This window comes from Bacillus rossius, chromosome 17, assembly GCF_032445375.1.
Source record: "Bacillus rossius redtenbacheri isolate Brsri chromosome 17, Brsri_v3, whole genome shotgun sequence".
Taxonomy (NCBI): Eukaryota; Metazoa; Arthropoda; class Insecta; order Phasmatodea; family Bacillidae; genus Bacillus; species Bacillus rossius.
The window spans coordinates 27,780,348-27,795,871 of record NC_086344.1 but is presented as its reverse complement, the minus strand read 5'-3'; the positions used below and the strand labels follow the sequence as shown (position 1 = coordinate 27,795,871).

The 15,524-nt window shown below is 37.7% G+C and overlaps 1 protein-coding gene across 1 annotated transcript; it reads right to left on the bottom strand.

Moving 5' to 3' along the window:
- Positions 1 to 2,651: 2,651 nt before the first annotated feature.
- On the bottom strand, positions 2,652 to 15,519 carry LOC134540842 (small ribosomal subunit protein uS3A). Its single transcript, XM_063383829.1, has 4 exons — positions 15,428 to 15,519; positions 13,589 to 13,908; positions 10,435 to 10,622; positions 2,652 to 2,891 (listed from the first exon to the last, which is right to left on the bottom strand). The coding sequence occupies exons 1-4, from the start codon at positions 15,455 to 15,457 to the stop codon at positions 2,701 to 2,703; spliced, it is 729 nt and encodes a 242-aa protein (XP_063239899.1). The 5' UTR covers positions 15,458 to 15,519; the 3' UTR covers positions 2,652 to 2,700.
- Positions 15,520 to 15,524: the final 5 nt, after the last annotated feature.

Below are 15,524 nucleotides of genomic sequence, written 5' to 3'. Positions count from 1 at the left end.
TCCACGGAACTCGGTGGTGAAGACGGATATATGGTGCTGTAACCTAGAGTGCGAAATGTAAAAGATTTTTTTTTTTTTTTTTATCCAAAATTAAGAGTGCAACCCACATAAAGGGCTAACCCTTCTGCAGGTAAATACAGTATATAAGAGAATGTTGCTCAAGCGATTTTGTAGTATATAACTATTCACTATTTTCCACCTAGAAAAAAAGTGTTCTGTGATGAATGTAGACTGGGGCATGACATTTTTCTCTAGACACATCACTGGGTAATACAGTAGGGGTGTGCAAAGCTTCGAGAATTCGACGTTCAATTGAAGACTTTTTTCACTACTCCAATCTTCAGGAAAATGCAGTGCGCAAGTAGGACATTATGGGAGGGGAAATAGAAATGTGCAAGACAGACCTTCAACAATCCAATAAACATAACAAATAATTCTTAATTTAATTTTTTATACTTAAGCATTTGTTTCTGAGGTACCTTTGTCAAGATTATGATGTAAAATATAAACATTTCTGTAAGGTGCAGAGATTTTTATTAAACTACCACTAGAGATCTAAGTGGGTAATATTTTGTGGTAAAATACAACCACATATTTTTTCCAGAAAACTTTACTTTTTTTCCCCATTAACAATATAGTAGATTGGTGTGATATTTTCTCTGTACGTTGCAAAGTACCGTATTTACTCGCGTAAAAACGTGTTTTTCTGGGTTTATCTGAGGGCAGGGCAGCTTGGCATGCATCAAACAACAAGCCATGTATTGTGCCCGGCGGGAGGTGATTTTGTAAGCGGCAGTGATACAGAGACTGGTATTAGAGTTTGTCTGTTCTCAGTAGGACCGTCGTGAGGCGTGACAGACGTAAGCAGTTAGTCCTATCTCAAACGACATAAAGATAAAGAAAGGTGGACTTGCGCGCTGCCGATGTGTTGATGTGGAGTGTTGTCGGAGAAGAAGAGGGGAAGTGAAGGAGGAAGGGAAGTGGGTCAAGGATTCTAACACTCCTTTGTCTGGTTGGCTGGCTAGCTGGCAGGAGGGAGGTTAAGCCACGCCTCTGCCTCTTTCCCCTCCTGCCACAGCGCTGCCACTGCCTCTCCCCCCTGCGGAGTCGTTGCCTCTCTCACCCTCCCGCGTCTCTGCCTCCCCCGAACATCCTCATTCGAACAAAGACGCACAACTTGAAAAGAAAAATCTATTTTTTCCTCAAAATTCGCGTATAGGCCCCCTCCCCTTTTTTGGAGTCAAAATTTGGGGGAAAAAGGGGGGCCTTTACGCGAGTAAATACGGTAGTTTAAACAACAATTTTTGGTAATGTTCAGTTTGTACAATGGAATAGGTCCTACCAAGCTCTTATCTGTTAAGTAAGCCATTAAGAAGTGATGAAGAATGCCATGAAGACTGAGATCGAAGACATGAAGAAGAACCAAGAGGGGTCAGGAAGATATGTGAAATGAACTCGTGGCTGCTCAAGAGGAATTAAAGAAGATAATGAAAAGCAGTATTCAATTGTAAGGGAAAGTGCAGTGTTTGGAGCAGCATCTTGCAGACTACCGAACAGTGTGTAGCAGCTGTGACCAAGGAGTGCTGTTGGATGATCAAGGAAGCTACATTTGCTATGCAACGGAGTATTTCTTCCCGAGACATGAAGGTGGAAGGTGCAAGCGGCCACCCAAATTTCAACTCGCCCACCTATGATGGCCAGTCTTCATGGACAGTGAACACAAGACAGTTTGTGGCAGCTGCTGAAGTGAATGGCTGGGATGATGAAGAAAAGGCTACAGCACTTGTCTTGGCCCTGCAAGGATCTCCACTAGAGCTGCTGCAGACCATACCAGTCTCAGACCAGAAAGAATATGGGGTATTAGTAGAGGCCCTTGAGCTGAGATATGGCGACCGACGCATGGGCGAGGTGTACAGATCAGTCCTGAAGACCTGTCAGCAGAGATCTTCAGAAAGCCTCCAATAATTCGAAGCCGAAATTGAGTGACTGGTGCACCAACAGAGTTCCGCCAGCAGCTAGCCACTAGTGCTTTTATAGACGTGCTCAGAGATGCGGAGGTTCAGCAAACTCTTCGTTTGGCCCGACACAAGAAGAGCTGCGAGGCCTTGGTCCATGCCCTGGAAATTGAGGCAGCTCGCAGTGGCTCAAGAAATAAGCACCAGGACAAGGAGAGCTGGACTGGAGCCCTACAATGCAGCAAACGCTAGAAATGCCACAAATAAGTAAATACATATTCTCAGGGCACTGAAGCTGTTGAATGATACCCCAGGTAACCAGATCAGGACACCCGCGTTGCTTCGTCTGCAATGAGACCGAACACATCAAGTGGGACTGACTGAACACAACAGGAAGAAAAAACAAGATCAACAGGGAAACGAGTAATAGCTGATATGAGGGGGCGCATGCCAGCCGCTAGGGTTTTTCTTGTACCTGTATTTCGTAGAGGCCATGACAGTTTGTTGCTCTACGGATGGATCAACGGCAGACGGTTTTTACTTACCGACGAAATGTTACATTTTATAAAAGTTCTACTTCATCAGAAACTCATTACCCGTTTGAACATTTCCAATAAATTACGGGAACATTTCTCCAAAAACAACAACTACTACTAAAGCATTTTCAGCTCCGGTGAGAAATGAAACGCACACAAGTTTAGCAATAGAGTTTACTTTATTAGGGCCACACGCACACACGTCAGTGTTAGAGACCAGCGGCCACGGTGATGGGCGGAGCGTCCGGCTTGGCCGCCTTCACGTCGCTCATGGGCATCGTGGGGAGGATCTCCTCCTTGGGCTCCACCACCGACACGTTGTCCGGCAGCGGCTTCTTGGGCCCCGTCTTGCCGTTCGGGTCCCACGGCAACATGATCTTCACCTTGATGCCCAGCACCCCTGGAACACAACACACATCTCATTACAACCTACTTGAAAAACCCCACCTTCTTGGTCCTTACTAATGTAAGACTTTCACATTTAGAAGCAGTTCGGTATAAACACTTTGTAGGGATATGTACTTTAAAGCATTGGCGTAGCTAGAATTTGTGTATGGGGGTTGTTAAGAAGCATGGCCGCCGCCGCCGCCACCCCCCCCCCCCCCTGGGAAAATTTGGATTTTAAGGTGTAAAATAGTGCTATTTTAGCAGTTTTCGGTTCTTAAATTTAAATATTGTAATGGTAAAATTTTTATTAACTTTAATATGAAATTTGTTTGAGTGGTGAATAAAAAATTAATTAAATATATGGTGCTAGGCGGGGGGGGGGGGGGGGGGGTTGAACCCCTAAAACCCCCCCTGGCTACGTCCCTGCTTTAAAGTGAGAAATCCTTTATAGCGAGGTACTTTGGAATGAGTTTCCACTGTATTACAACCTGGCAAAACTACACTTGACACGCACAGGTGCAATTCGTAAAACTGTTCGTATTAACTAAGACAGTGTGATTACAGTCAAACCTCTATCTATCGTTTTTCAGGGGACCAACAAATTCAGTAGATGTGGACATTCAATAGATGTGGACTTCACTCTAAGAATTTTTAAAAAAATATTTCTACCACAAAATTAGTGTCAGAAATATATCAGTTACTTGTCATTAAAGTTAATCAGTTGAAAAATAAATAAAAATGGAAGTATTTTACTTAAATCAATTTACACTTGCAAAAAAAAAAAAAACATACGCACAATAAATCTACAATGGAAATTAAAGTCTTTTTCAATATCCTGAAGTCTGAAATATGTTTACCCATGTCATCAAATGTAGAGCTGTACTGAAGAAGCCGATTTTGCCAATATTTAGTTGAATCAGCATTTCTGCCGACTTCCGATACGCTTGTTAATTTTCGGCCAATATTACTGAAAAACGAGAGAGACTGCCATAACCTAAAAATCCACGATTACCGTTTTCACTTTTTGTAGTATCCTGCATTCTTTCAGATCACATTATTTCTTCGCAACATGTGCCAAACGTACATATAAAAAATTAAAATCCTTTTTTTCAATAATGTTCTCTAATTTTAATATGTCATAAATAAATACATTACCGTCACGGTAAATATACATCTCGGTTGTTACGGTAACTGTAGTGCAAATGTGGTAGCTATCATGCTTCTGTAGTAATTATGGTATCGACAAAGAATCTTTAGTTCTTTTTATGGTAATTATCTTAGGATAACAATTGGGTTTGTACTGTAGTTATGGTACATCATCCATATTTCTTCGTAAGTTGTTGTTCATTTGTCTTTTCTTCATATTTACATGCTCCATTACTTGGCTGCAGATTTAAGGTGATTTTTACTACTGTATACAATCGTTACTGTTTTTATGACTGTTTCTTTCTAAGAAATGGTTATTTCTGCAAAATCTTTATTGTTAAACGATCATCTATTATAATTTATAGTGACGGGACCACATATTTTGTACGATCAATGCGGACAAAACGATAATTCGAACATCGGTACAAGCAATTTTTTTAACCTTAGTTGTATGGCAAATTTGCCGGGACCGTAGAAAGTAAACGATAAACACGGACAATCGATACATGCGAGTTCGATAGATAGAGGTTTGACTGTAGTTGCAAATAGCAATTAACAATGAAGGTTGTCAGTTTTAATCTAAAGATATATTCATATGTGTACTGCAAAAGGAGGCGTGTTTAAAATCGACACGTCCGTGCACCTGCAATAGGTTGACAGTAGTAAACAAATTTGATGGTTATTTCCAAATGAAACATGTTAGCAGGAATGTAACCACCTACTGTAAAACATTTAAATATATATTCCAAACATTTAATTCAATTACTACCTTAGCTGTGTTTGTTTTGAATTTCACAGCAACTCTAAATCATCAAGTTTTGTCAGTCACCACTGTTTGCTTACAATGAAATTAATTTCTTGTTTTCGTAAAAAAAAAAAATTTTTTATTTGACTGTTTGGTATTTTCATAACTAAACACAACTACAATAATAAAGTCTTCTCTCTTCCCCGTCATTTTCATGATGAAAATTTGTGCTTTGATTGATACCACATAATAAAATCAGGGTGGCTACCAAACTGTAAAGAATAAATTCCCTGACTTTTCCCAGACTTTTCCAGGAAAATCATTTTTATTCCCTGACCATGCCTAACAATCTCATCAATTTTTTTAAGCGTAAAACCTTCTTATTTTTACATATTATAACTAACTTATCAGATAACACACACAAATATATGTCAAAACAAAATCAGACAAACCATAATAGCTTTTAGAAATTAAAATTTTTCGATTATAGTGTATGTTAAGTGATGATGAACTTGCTAATATTTAGTGAATTATATATAGGTACTAAAGAACATACACATTCTTAAGCAATATTAGCAAACAATCTTACTTAAGAGTTTTTATTAGTTTTTTCTATGTCTAATTGTAAGGTAACAAATTAAAAGAGTAATGGGTCTTTTTTCTTAATAATGTACGTAATTTTGTTGCCTGTAAATAATAACACATTTTTTGTTGATTATTTCTAAAACTTAAAAAAAAAATTAAAATTTGTATATTTATAAAACTGAATTTTATTCACTAAAATAAACACATTTCATAAATAATATTTCTTTAACTAGCTATAAAATAAATCCTTTTATAAATTAAAATTTTTCGATTATATTATATGTTAAGTGAAGATTAAAAACAAGTGTTATATACGCCATTTTACCCACTTATGTAAATTATTGTTTTATTTACTCATTTGATGTATAATAACCCAAAAAAGGATAATAGTCTAGGCGTTCACAACACTGATCATTATAAAAAAATAACTACTATAACATACAAAGAAGATCGCCTGCAGTAGCGGTAGCAAAGCGAACGAACTATCTGTGACCTGTCTTCTTTGAATTCGAGATGGGAGCGGACGAACTAAAAGAGCGACCTAGTTCGCACGTGTGTGGTTTTTTTTTTTTGTTCCCAGTCGTGTAGTGCTTCTCTACGTTTTACTTTTCAGATGTACTTTTTATTTTATTTTGCTGTCCTCTTTGTGTAAACGTTTTTAATAGGAGCGCTCCCGGTCGCGAACTATTATGCGCAAGTCTAATGATTAGCTACTCTTAATATTTACCTTTCACTTTTCTTATCCTGTATTGGAATTCATTAAAAAAATGTTTTACTCCATAAAAGTAATGGGCTAAAAATTTGAATATAACCGAGTAAACACTTTAACTCATTAATCACCTTTACTCTTAGCTTTCAGCAACGGCAATATTCTTCCCAAGCCCACATGTTTACAGTAGAACTCCTGTCATACACTTTTCAACGGAGGGCACAAAAATGGTGTATGATGCGGGAAAGTGTATGAAAAGGGAATGGCAATAATAAAAATTTTTTTTAAGTCTAGCATACCAGCACAATGTCAGATTAAACTTAAATACATAATGTGTAAATAATTGCATTATATTAATGAAAGATATGAATTCATCATTATATATACATATAATAAAACCACTAGAAATGTAAAATACAGTCCATAATCAAGTAAAGCAGTCCTTTCTTGGAGGGGGAAAGGTCACCAAGCCTAAATTAGAAATAACAAAAATTAGGCTATTGTAAAAAGAAAATCAGAAATTTTTGCTTGTTTGTTTCATTTTACAAACAACTTTATGCAACAGAACAAATTTCAATAAAATTTTAACTTGAGAAACTTAATAATAAACAGTCCGATCGTAAGAAAACAATAACAGCCGGGTATATTCAGTTCAAAGATTAATGAATGCACAAAATATGTATAAGATCCGTGCCTTGGTAAAGCGCGTGCACCATTTTCATAATCATTGCTAGTTTGCGCCACTAGTCTCGCTTGGTGCTGGCCATAGATGCTAGTAGCGAGGTGCACAGTCTTCCTGATAATATCCATATCTATGGTGCGATAAAGTTATTTTCTTACGTTTGCAAAGGTAAACAATGAACGTTTTTCAAAATAAAAGCATTAAAACGTATTTTGTCAGGAGGAATATAACAAAAAATTTTGTGAATTTTAGGACTTTTCCGCTTTGTAAAAACGTATGAAACGGGAAATTATTGATTTTATAAGTGTATGTTCCGGGAAAGTAAACCATTGTAAATATAGTACTTTCGGCGGGACCAAAATTAATCGGCGTACGACACGGGAAAATGTATGAAACGGGAACGTATCATCGAGGTTATACTGTATATCTGATCCCGCGCACATTTTTTTCCCCATCTTTGTCTACTACTTCTATTCTCTCCTTTTTATCTTCAGAACAAAGCCAGACTAGCTTACTAAATAATACTGAAAACATGTACACGCCACTATTCAAAACGTTTACACAAAGAGGACAGCAAAATAAAATAAATAGTACATGTGAAAAGTAAAACGTAGAGAAGCACTACACAACACGACTGGCATCAAAAAAAAAGCACTCACGTTTTCATCCCAAAACGTTCGTGTACTTGTACCACAGTTGCCAATAATACGAGAAACAAAAATAAAACTATCTCGGTCATCTCGGTGTACTATGAGCTATATAACTAGTAAGCATAGAATAATTTGGTACATGTACCATGACTATGGTGGCAATACAATGCATGCGCGCGCACGCCAGCCAGCTGTTATCAGCAATGCAAACACAGCAGAGTTTTTCATGGACCCGCGACATCAAAAATTGCTTCATTAAAATGTCAAACTTCGTATAAAATATAGTATTCAGAAATTCAGTTAATAATTCGCTACATACAATTAACAAATTAACAAAGACTATGAATAATATTAAGCTGTAAAATGCTGCAGCAGGAACTTTAGACAAGATTTAATTTTTCCCTGACTATTTGAAAAATTTCCTGACTTTTCCATGACTTTTCCCTGCTGGCAAAATTCCCTGACTTTTCCCGGTTTTCCCGGTTGGTCGCCACCCTGAAAATGCTAACTGAACCACAGTTTTATTTAGTAGTTTTATCGATCACAAAAAATAATCCAAGAAAACCCACGACGGTACATGGATTCGGGCGTAATCTTTATTTATGCGTGCAGTCAGCTATTGTCCTTAAGTGCAGGGAAGGCCTAACCTCTGTTGCGTTCATTAAAATAGTAAAATCAGTTATTAATACATATTTTAAAATGAAGGTTCACTGCCATAAATGGAGACCTGGCAAAGTGGTGGAGAGTCGAGTTCTCAGAGTTTGAAACATGACAAACCAAATACATTTCAATAAAAAATAGTGGAATCTCTAACTTCTTTACCAGCAACAAACAAAGAAGAGATTGTAAAACTTACCACCTACTCCAACAGGTACAGATATTGGACGGGAAATCGTATTGTGAGGGTACCGGTACGTCTTAAAAGAGATTTACTGTATTGTAATTACTGTATTTCCCCATTAAAACTACATAACTGCCTGACAGCAAGTTGAAAACTGACTGCTGTTGTACGGTGCTTTATCCTGTCGTTTTTACTACCTACACGAAAACCTCGGAATCTAACATCGGGACCAAAAACATAATGCAACTTTCATGAAAGAATTCTTTTCCCTCCAAATTCTGATAACCTAAACTAGCATTGCTGTGACTATGAGAGTGCAACTATTTATTGATAAAACACAATACATTGTATTATCCCAATCAATACTGGATTTTAACTAAAAAAAAAATTTGTGGCCAAATTTTGCATGGGAAAAAAATGTACCCGTTACAGAGACAGGAAAGGGTATTGTTCCAGAATGTCTTCAACGAGTTTTACTGTGTAACCATTCAAATGTGATTTCTCAAAATTGAACACAGTTATTTCATTCATAAAGTATAATTTTAAATCAGTTGCTTACTACCTCTCACATTAAATTATTACCTAAATTTGAATAACAATCTCTCAATTGCATTCATAACATTGACTGAGGCTGTTTTTTTTTCTTCCGTTTTTATCATCACAAATAGTCTCCCCAAGAAATATTTTATGGTCATTGAAGAATTCTTGCAATGGTATTTTATGACTTGGATAGCTTTTGTTGTCACAGAAAACCTATAGCTCAAGCAACTGAAAGTAATATCAAACAGGACCAAAAGAGATATGTAATCCAACAAAATAGTTAGTAGATGTAACAATGTAGATAATTATGGTTCTAGTTTATCTCAAAAAAACACACAAGACAAAACAAATTACACCCAAAATCATTTAAAAACCAGGACAATATAGACAAGGTAAACTCAGCTCAACGAAGACAGCAAAGGATTCCTTTCACACCAAGCATGCAAGTGTTAGTATGTTGCAGTTTTCTTCTGCACCATCTTCGTCAAGTCTAGTATACATAGCTCTTCTATAATGCCACTGTCCTTTTGTTTTTGCAAGTTTTTGGCATTTATTTCATAATGGTCTTCAATCAGTGTGTTTTTTTTTTTAAAAACCCTACTTCTGGAATCAACATGTTGTACGTTAACTTGTTTTACTGGATAACCATTCTCTATTTGTTCCTCCATACTTTTCCTTGAAGTTCGTTGAGCTCCAAGTTTTATGCACCTACACATACAGGATGTCTGACAATACCTGCCAAATCAATATCAAGACCTTTTAATAAAAATTACTTACAACATTTTTATACTAAAATGAGAATTATAAAAAAATAAATAAAATTAATATGAAATAAAATTACTGTTTGCAGAAACAAGCCAAATTTTAATCGAAAAACTAGTCTTTTAAGATATATTTTTCACACAATTTAAGTGAACACTCTCCAACTATTCATAGTTAAAGTCATGAAAAAACAAAATGCAAATTTACAAAATATTGCTGGAAATTAAGTTTTGCAACAAGTAATTCAGTTTAGTCACTGTTGCAACCTGTAGACAACCTCAAAAATGCACCAAAAACAGGGTTTCTACAAGCTTAAAATTCCCAAATTCCCTGGGGTTTACAGCTTTTCCAGATATAAATCGACAAGTTCCTCCGACCTTCCCGACACAAATCAACCCGCTGCTTACTTGGTGTTGCGTTTTGGGGGAAAGAGGCATATGTGCCTTCAAACATGTTACTTTAGAAAAATTAAAGCAATTTTTAGATAGATACAAGTCTTTGTATACAAATGCTAAACATGCACATAAAGCTATTGAACGTAGGCTATCCAAATTTTATGTAAGCATCTGCAAATTAGTTTAACCTCCTTTGTGTTTACAGTGGAAAGACCAGGGTTTCAGAAAAAAAAAATCAACTAAATTTCGTGATAAGTGAATGTTTGAGCGGTTCATGAGGGGTCTGAACAATGGTGGAAATAGTATTTTCTGTTTAAAATTGCCGTCAAAAAAAAAAAAATATACAGAAATATTTGGCAATATCCCTTGATTTTCGGGGTATTTCCTGACCACTATAATTTCCCCGACTTTTTCCCCGGTTTCCCGTACCTGCAGCAACCACGGGAAAAAGGCACCAACGTCATTTATGTCGCGTCGGGGGAGGGGGGGGAGGAGGCTGACCTTGACGCAGGAGCACGTGGCGCGTGGCGGTGTCGACGTAGTCGTTGGTGGGCTCCCCGCTGTGGATCATCAGGCCGTCCACGAACTTCATGGACTTGGCCCGCTGGCCCCTCAGCTTGCCAGACACCACCACCTCGCAGCCCTTCGCCCCGCTCTCCATGATGAAGCGCAGCACGCCGTAGCACGCCCTGCACAAGCGACAAGCGCGGGTCTTGTAGTCCGACGCCCCGGAGGGGAGCAGTTCCCGACACTCCGGCCAGGTGCACCGGCACGATCGGAATCGAGACCAATCCGGACTCGTGACCCGAGATATGATATCCACATAAGATACAGTAAATCTCCCGATTATCCGCGAAATTAAATGGCAGGGCCACCGCGGACAGCGACAATCGCTGATAGTCCGCAAAAGAGACGAAAATGGGAAAAAAAAAGGAAACATAAATTTCAACTCAAAAATATAGACCTTTATGCACGGTAAAAGTTTTTTAAATGATTCTAAAATTTTTGTTTTTTACTGAATAATTAACATACAATACATTTCAGTAATGTAAACACAAAAGTTCTCAACCATAAGACTAGAAACAAAGTGCGACAGAGATAAAAATAGCAACGCATGCCAGCCTACTGCATGAGTTCCGAGAAGGCCTGTGGCGTTTTACTGTATACTGCACACGATACACTCGTCAGTAGAGTTCAAATTTGCTCACTTGTTGCAGATTTACATATGTGCTGTATTCTTTCGTAGCATGCGCGGATAACAGGGAGTTCACTGTAGTACATACTCCTTATAGTACCAATTTTAACGGCTTCTCAGAAAAATAACACATACTAAGCCTGTGGGGTTCCCAATTTTTTCGGATCTTGTTTTCGGTTCCTTTAAAACTGACATTTGAAATATTCGGTTTCAGCCCTGGGTCTTTTTTGGTACGTTTGTTACCTTGCGATACGTAATGTTAACAGAAGTCCATTCTGTGGGAAAGGTAACCCAACACGTTCTTTCAATGTCACCAAAGTATCACGGTGCAATAACGCATGAAAATGTACGTCCTAAGGGGTCGTCCATTAATCACGTGATGTGTTTTTAGCAAATTTTTAACCCCCCTACCCCCTAGTGATTTGTGGTGAGGTTGACTACCCCCCCCCCTCCACCCCAGGAAATCACGTGTATTTTTTTGGTACAAAATGCTTTTAAAAATTTCAGAATATTATCTTTAAATATAGGTATAATCTAATTTAATTCTGGAAAATTAAGCACAGCATGTATTCGGCGCCAAAATCAGTCTTACTGGCGACTGACAAGCCGAGCCGGGTGGTTCATGTTGCGGTGGGCGGGGATATTGTTGCCTGGCTATACGGCGAGTCAAGGTCACGCATCGCTTTTCGGTTTAGTAGAAATCGTGCGAAAAAATAAATACACGTGATATTTCGTGATTTTTCCCGGAACCCCCCCCCCCCGACCCCGGTGATTAATGGACGATCCCTAAGAGTATGGTTTATTCATAACAATGAATTTTGGGATAAATAAAAACAGAAATGCTACCTTAGATCAATGATTTTTAGGCCCAAATTTTGTTCATTTAATTTTTGTCTTCATTAAAAGCAAAATACATCCAAACAGAACTCCTGGAGTTTAAAGTGACTGATTGCTACAAACATTTTTCCGTGTAATCTCTGCTCCAACGAACACAAATTTGAATTTAAAAAAAATTCTAAACACTGTTTAAACCAATATGCCATGTTATTATTTCTGGACATTCATACGTTAAAGGCCACTGCTATGTAAACAAAGCATACAAAAAATATTGCATTATAATAAAAAAAAATACATTATAACAGTAGATTATAGAGAACAAATTACATTTGAATTACAAGAAAAACATACAAATGAGTGCCCAAAATGCAGAAACAGAAAATGTGAATGTAACTTCACAGCCAAGATTTTGACGCCAACAACATCGATTGGGCCTACCTATTTCTAGGTTAGAGGTAAGCTTAAAAATACTTAAATGAAATAAAGTTTCAGGGTAGTGCAAAGAGTGTACTATTCATTTGTGTGTTTTTCACTTGTTTCGAATAACTAAATAATCATCTCAAACCTCATTCACATATTTAGTTTAGCACCTACATTATTTTACTTTACAATAACTGAAACAGGAACAGATTCCTGATGCAAGACCAAACCCGAACTAACCAAGGGAAAACCAGAACCGCGTAGCTCTTCTTAAAACCAGGATTACGAGATTTGGTAAATATGTAGAGTAGCGGTATTTGCGAAAAAAAAAAATGCTAAAAATACACAAATACTTTTATTATATGCTCTTCCACTTCCTCTTTTCAAAACAACCGGCGGAGATAAGAAATTCCAAATACTTTAGGAGATATCGAATTTTTTAATTTTGCAATACAAGACCTGTGCAACCATTCGACCGTCGTGTTTTTGTTATTTTGCCGCGTGTTCGTGAATGCGTAATTAATACAATGGTCGATTAGGTCAGGTCAGTTACATTATTAATACTTTCAAACTAAGCCAACATTAAAAATAATGTGAATTAATTTTAATGGCTGTTTATTTTAAAGTATTTATAATGTAACTGACCTGACCAAACAAACTGGGACAAAGAATGAACAACTCGAAAAAAAAAAATCTTACTCGTAAACAACAAACAATGGTGGCCGCATGAATGCACAGGTAATGTGATGAAAATTTTAAAACTCTATATCTCCTAAAGTATTTGGAATTTCTTATCTCCGCCGGTTGTTTTGAAAAGAGGAAGTGAAAGAGCATATTGTCTGTCATTTGTAAGAAGGGGCCATCTTACATTTTTGTTGAAAATGAGTTAACTGCAGAAATACATGTTTTCTTTCATCCTTCATGGTCTGTAAGAAGGGGATAACTGTATCTCTAATAGTTTTTAAGATATGACAGGGGCTAACCATAAATAATTAAAATACAGTGATGCATTACAGTGTGCTCATTTTGTTTTTCTGCTCTCCTGAAAAGTTTATGTTTTGTAGTTAGCCCCTTCTTACAAATGACAGACGATATAATAAAAGTATTTTCGTATTTTAAACATTTTTTTTTCCCCGCAAATACCGCTCAACTACATATTTACTGTTCATCCAGCCCACTCGGCTCCAACCAGCGCCGACCGACCTGCGCACGGCGAGCCCGCCGATGAGCTTGTAGCGCAGCGACTCGGCCTGCGCGATGGCGCACAGCCCCCGGGTGGCCACCTTCTCCGCGTACAGCTCCACCGAGTGCTCCGGGAAGCTGAACCTCTTCTGCACCACCGAGGTCAGCTCGCGGATGCGCCTCCCCTTCTCGCCCAGCACGTTCTGGGTGCGCGTCGCCATGATGATGATCTCGGTGCGCGTCGGCGTCACCCGCACCTCCACGCCCGAGTAGCCATCCTCCGCCAGCTCGCGCGTCAGGAACTCGTTCAGCTCCGCCCGGAACACCCCGTCCCCCACGAACTGCAATGCGAGGCGGCCGCTCGTCACGGTCGGGGAATAGCAACACAAACAGGAAAGTCTCTCCCCCCTCCCAATGCCAATCCCTAGCTGCAGTACCCGGCGTTGCCCGAGTTAAACACACGAAGCTTTATTGTCTGCGAGTTAAAGTAAACTGGATAGCGCTACATGACAGTGTGTTGGACATAGAGAAATGTCACACAATTACTGTTTGTATGTTTATGATCTATGATTTTCTGTTTACCCATGGGGATCGGTTATTTATTTATTAATTATAAATTATTAAGACCATTAATCGAAATAAAAACAATCCTATCTCTCAAGTTGGAAAAAATTACACATAAATGCCAATTTTCATCAAAATAGGTTGACTTGGTGAAGAGTTCACTGGAAACAAACATCAGGACACTGGATTTATATATAGTCAACCTATTTCGATGAAAATTGGCATTTATGTGTAATTTTTTCCAACTTGAGAGATAGGATTGTTTTTATTTCGATTAATGGTCTTAATAATTTATAATTAATAAATAAATAACCGATCCCCATGGGTAAACAGAAAATCATAGATCATAAACATACAAACAGTAATTGTGTGACATTTCTCTATGTCCAACACACTGTCATGTAGCGCTATCCAGTTTACTTTAACTCGCAGACAATAAAGCTTTGTGTGTTTAACCCGGGCAATATATATATATAAATAAGATTCTTTAAATCAACAAAGCTTTAATTATATTAGTTCGCACCAAAGGCAGCTCCAATTTGAATGGAAAGTGCACGATAACGAACAGAACACAATACAAAACAATGCCATGAAATTTGCAAACAGATCTATCTTTCATATCTTCTCACACAAGCTTGTTTTCAACATTCAAGAATGTGCAGTCAGTGCTGAGAATGTTAGGCGTCAAAACCACAATGGAGCAAGATATCTCTGAATGGTTAGAATAACATTGACAACAAGGAAACGTGATTCTAGAATCACAATGCCGGTCGGTAAGAATAGAGATATTCGTGCATGCAAAATTTTTTTCCGAAAATTAAATAAATTTTTTTCGAAGAATTAAAAACTATACCTATATATACAATAGACTATAAAGGCCCTAATGCTGTGTACCGTGTAGATAGTCATTTAGCCTCATCAAACAACCAATTAACTAAATAACGAGCAAATTGTCAAGAGTCAACATTAGACCCATCAATGGGAAACGTTTAACATTTTAAAAAGTTCAAAAGAAAAAAGAAAATTACCCTAAAACTAAGCAATCTCGAACAAAAGGTCTCCAGTGTCTAAAATACTAGAAGCATTTACACTCATTTTCAAACATAACCCAAATATATTGCCACGCGTAGAGCTGCTGCTAGCAACGTCCCCAAAAAACAATCCAAATCATCCTCCTTACACGGAAAGGAATTACATTATATTAACAAATAATCAGACAGTATATAAATCTAAAACAACACCCAAACCAATAAAATACGTAATTTTAATCTATAAAATCAGAAAGTATCAGCTTACTTTCCTCTTTTTCGATATCGGTGTGGCCATTTTTAACACATAAACAACGTAAAAGAACAGAGTCGAATACAAACAAGGAGGAACCTGACAAGTTAAG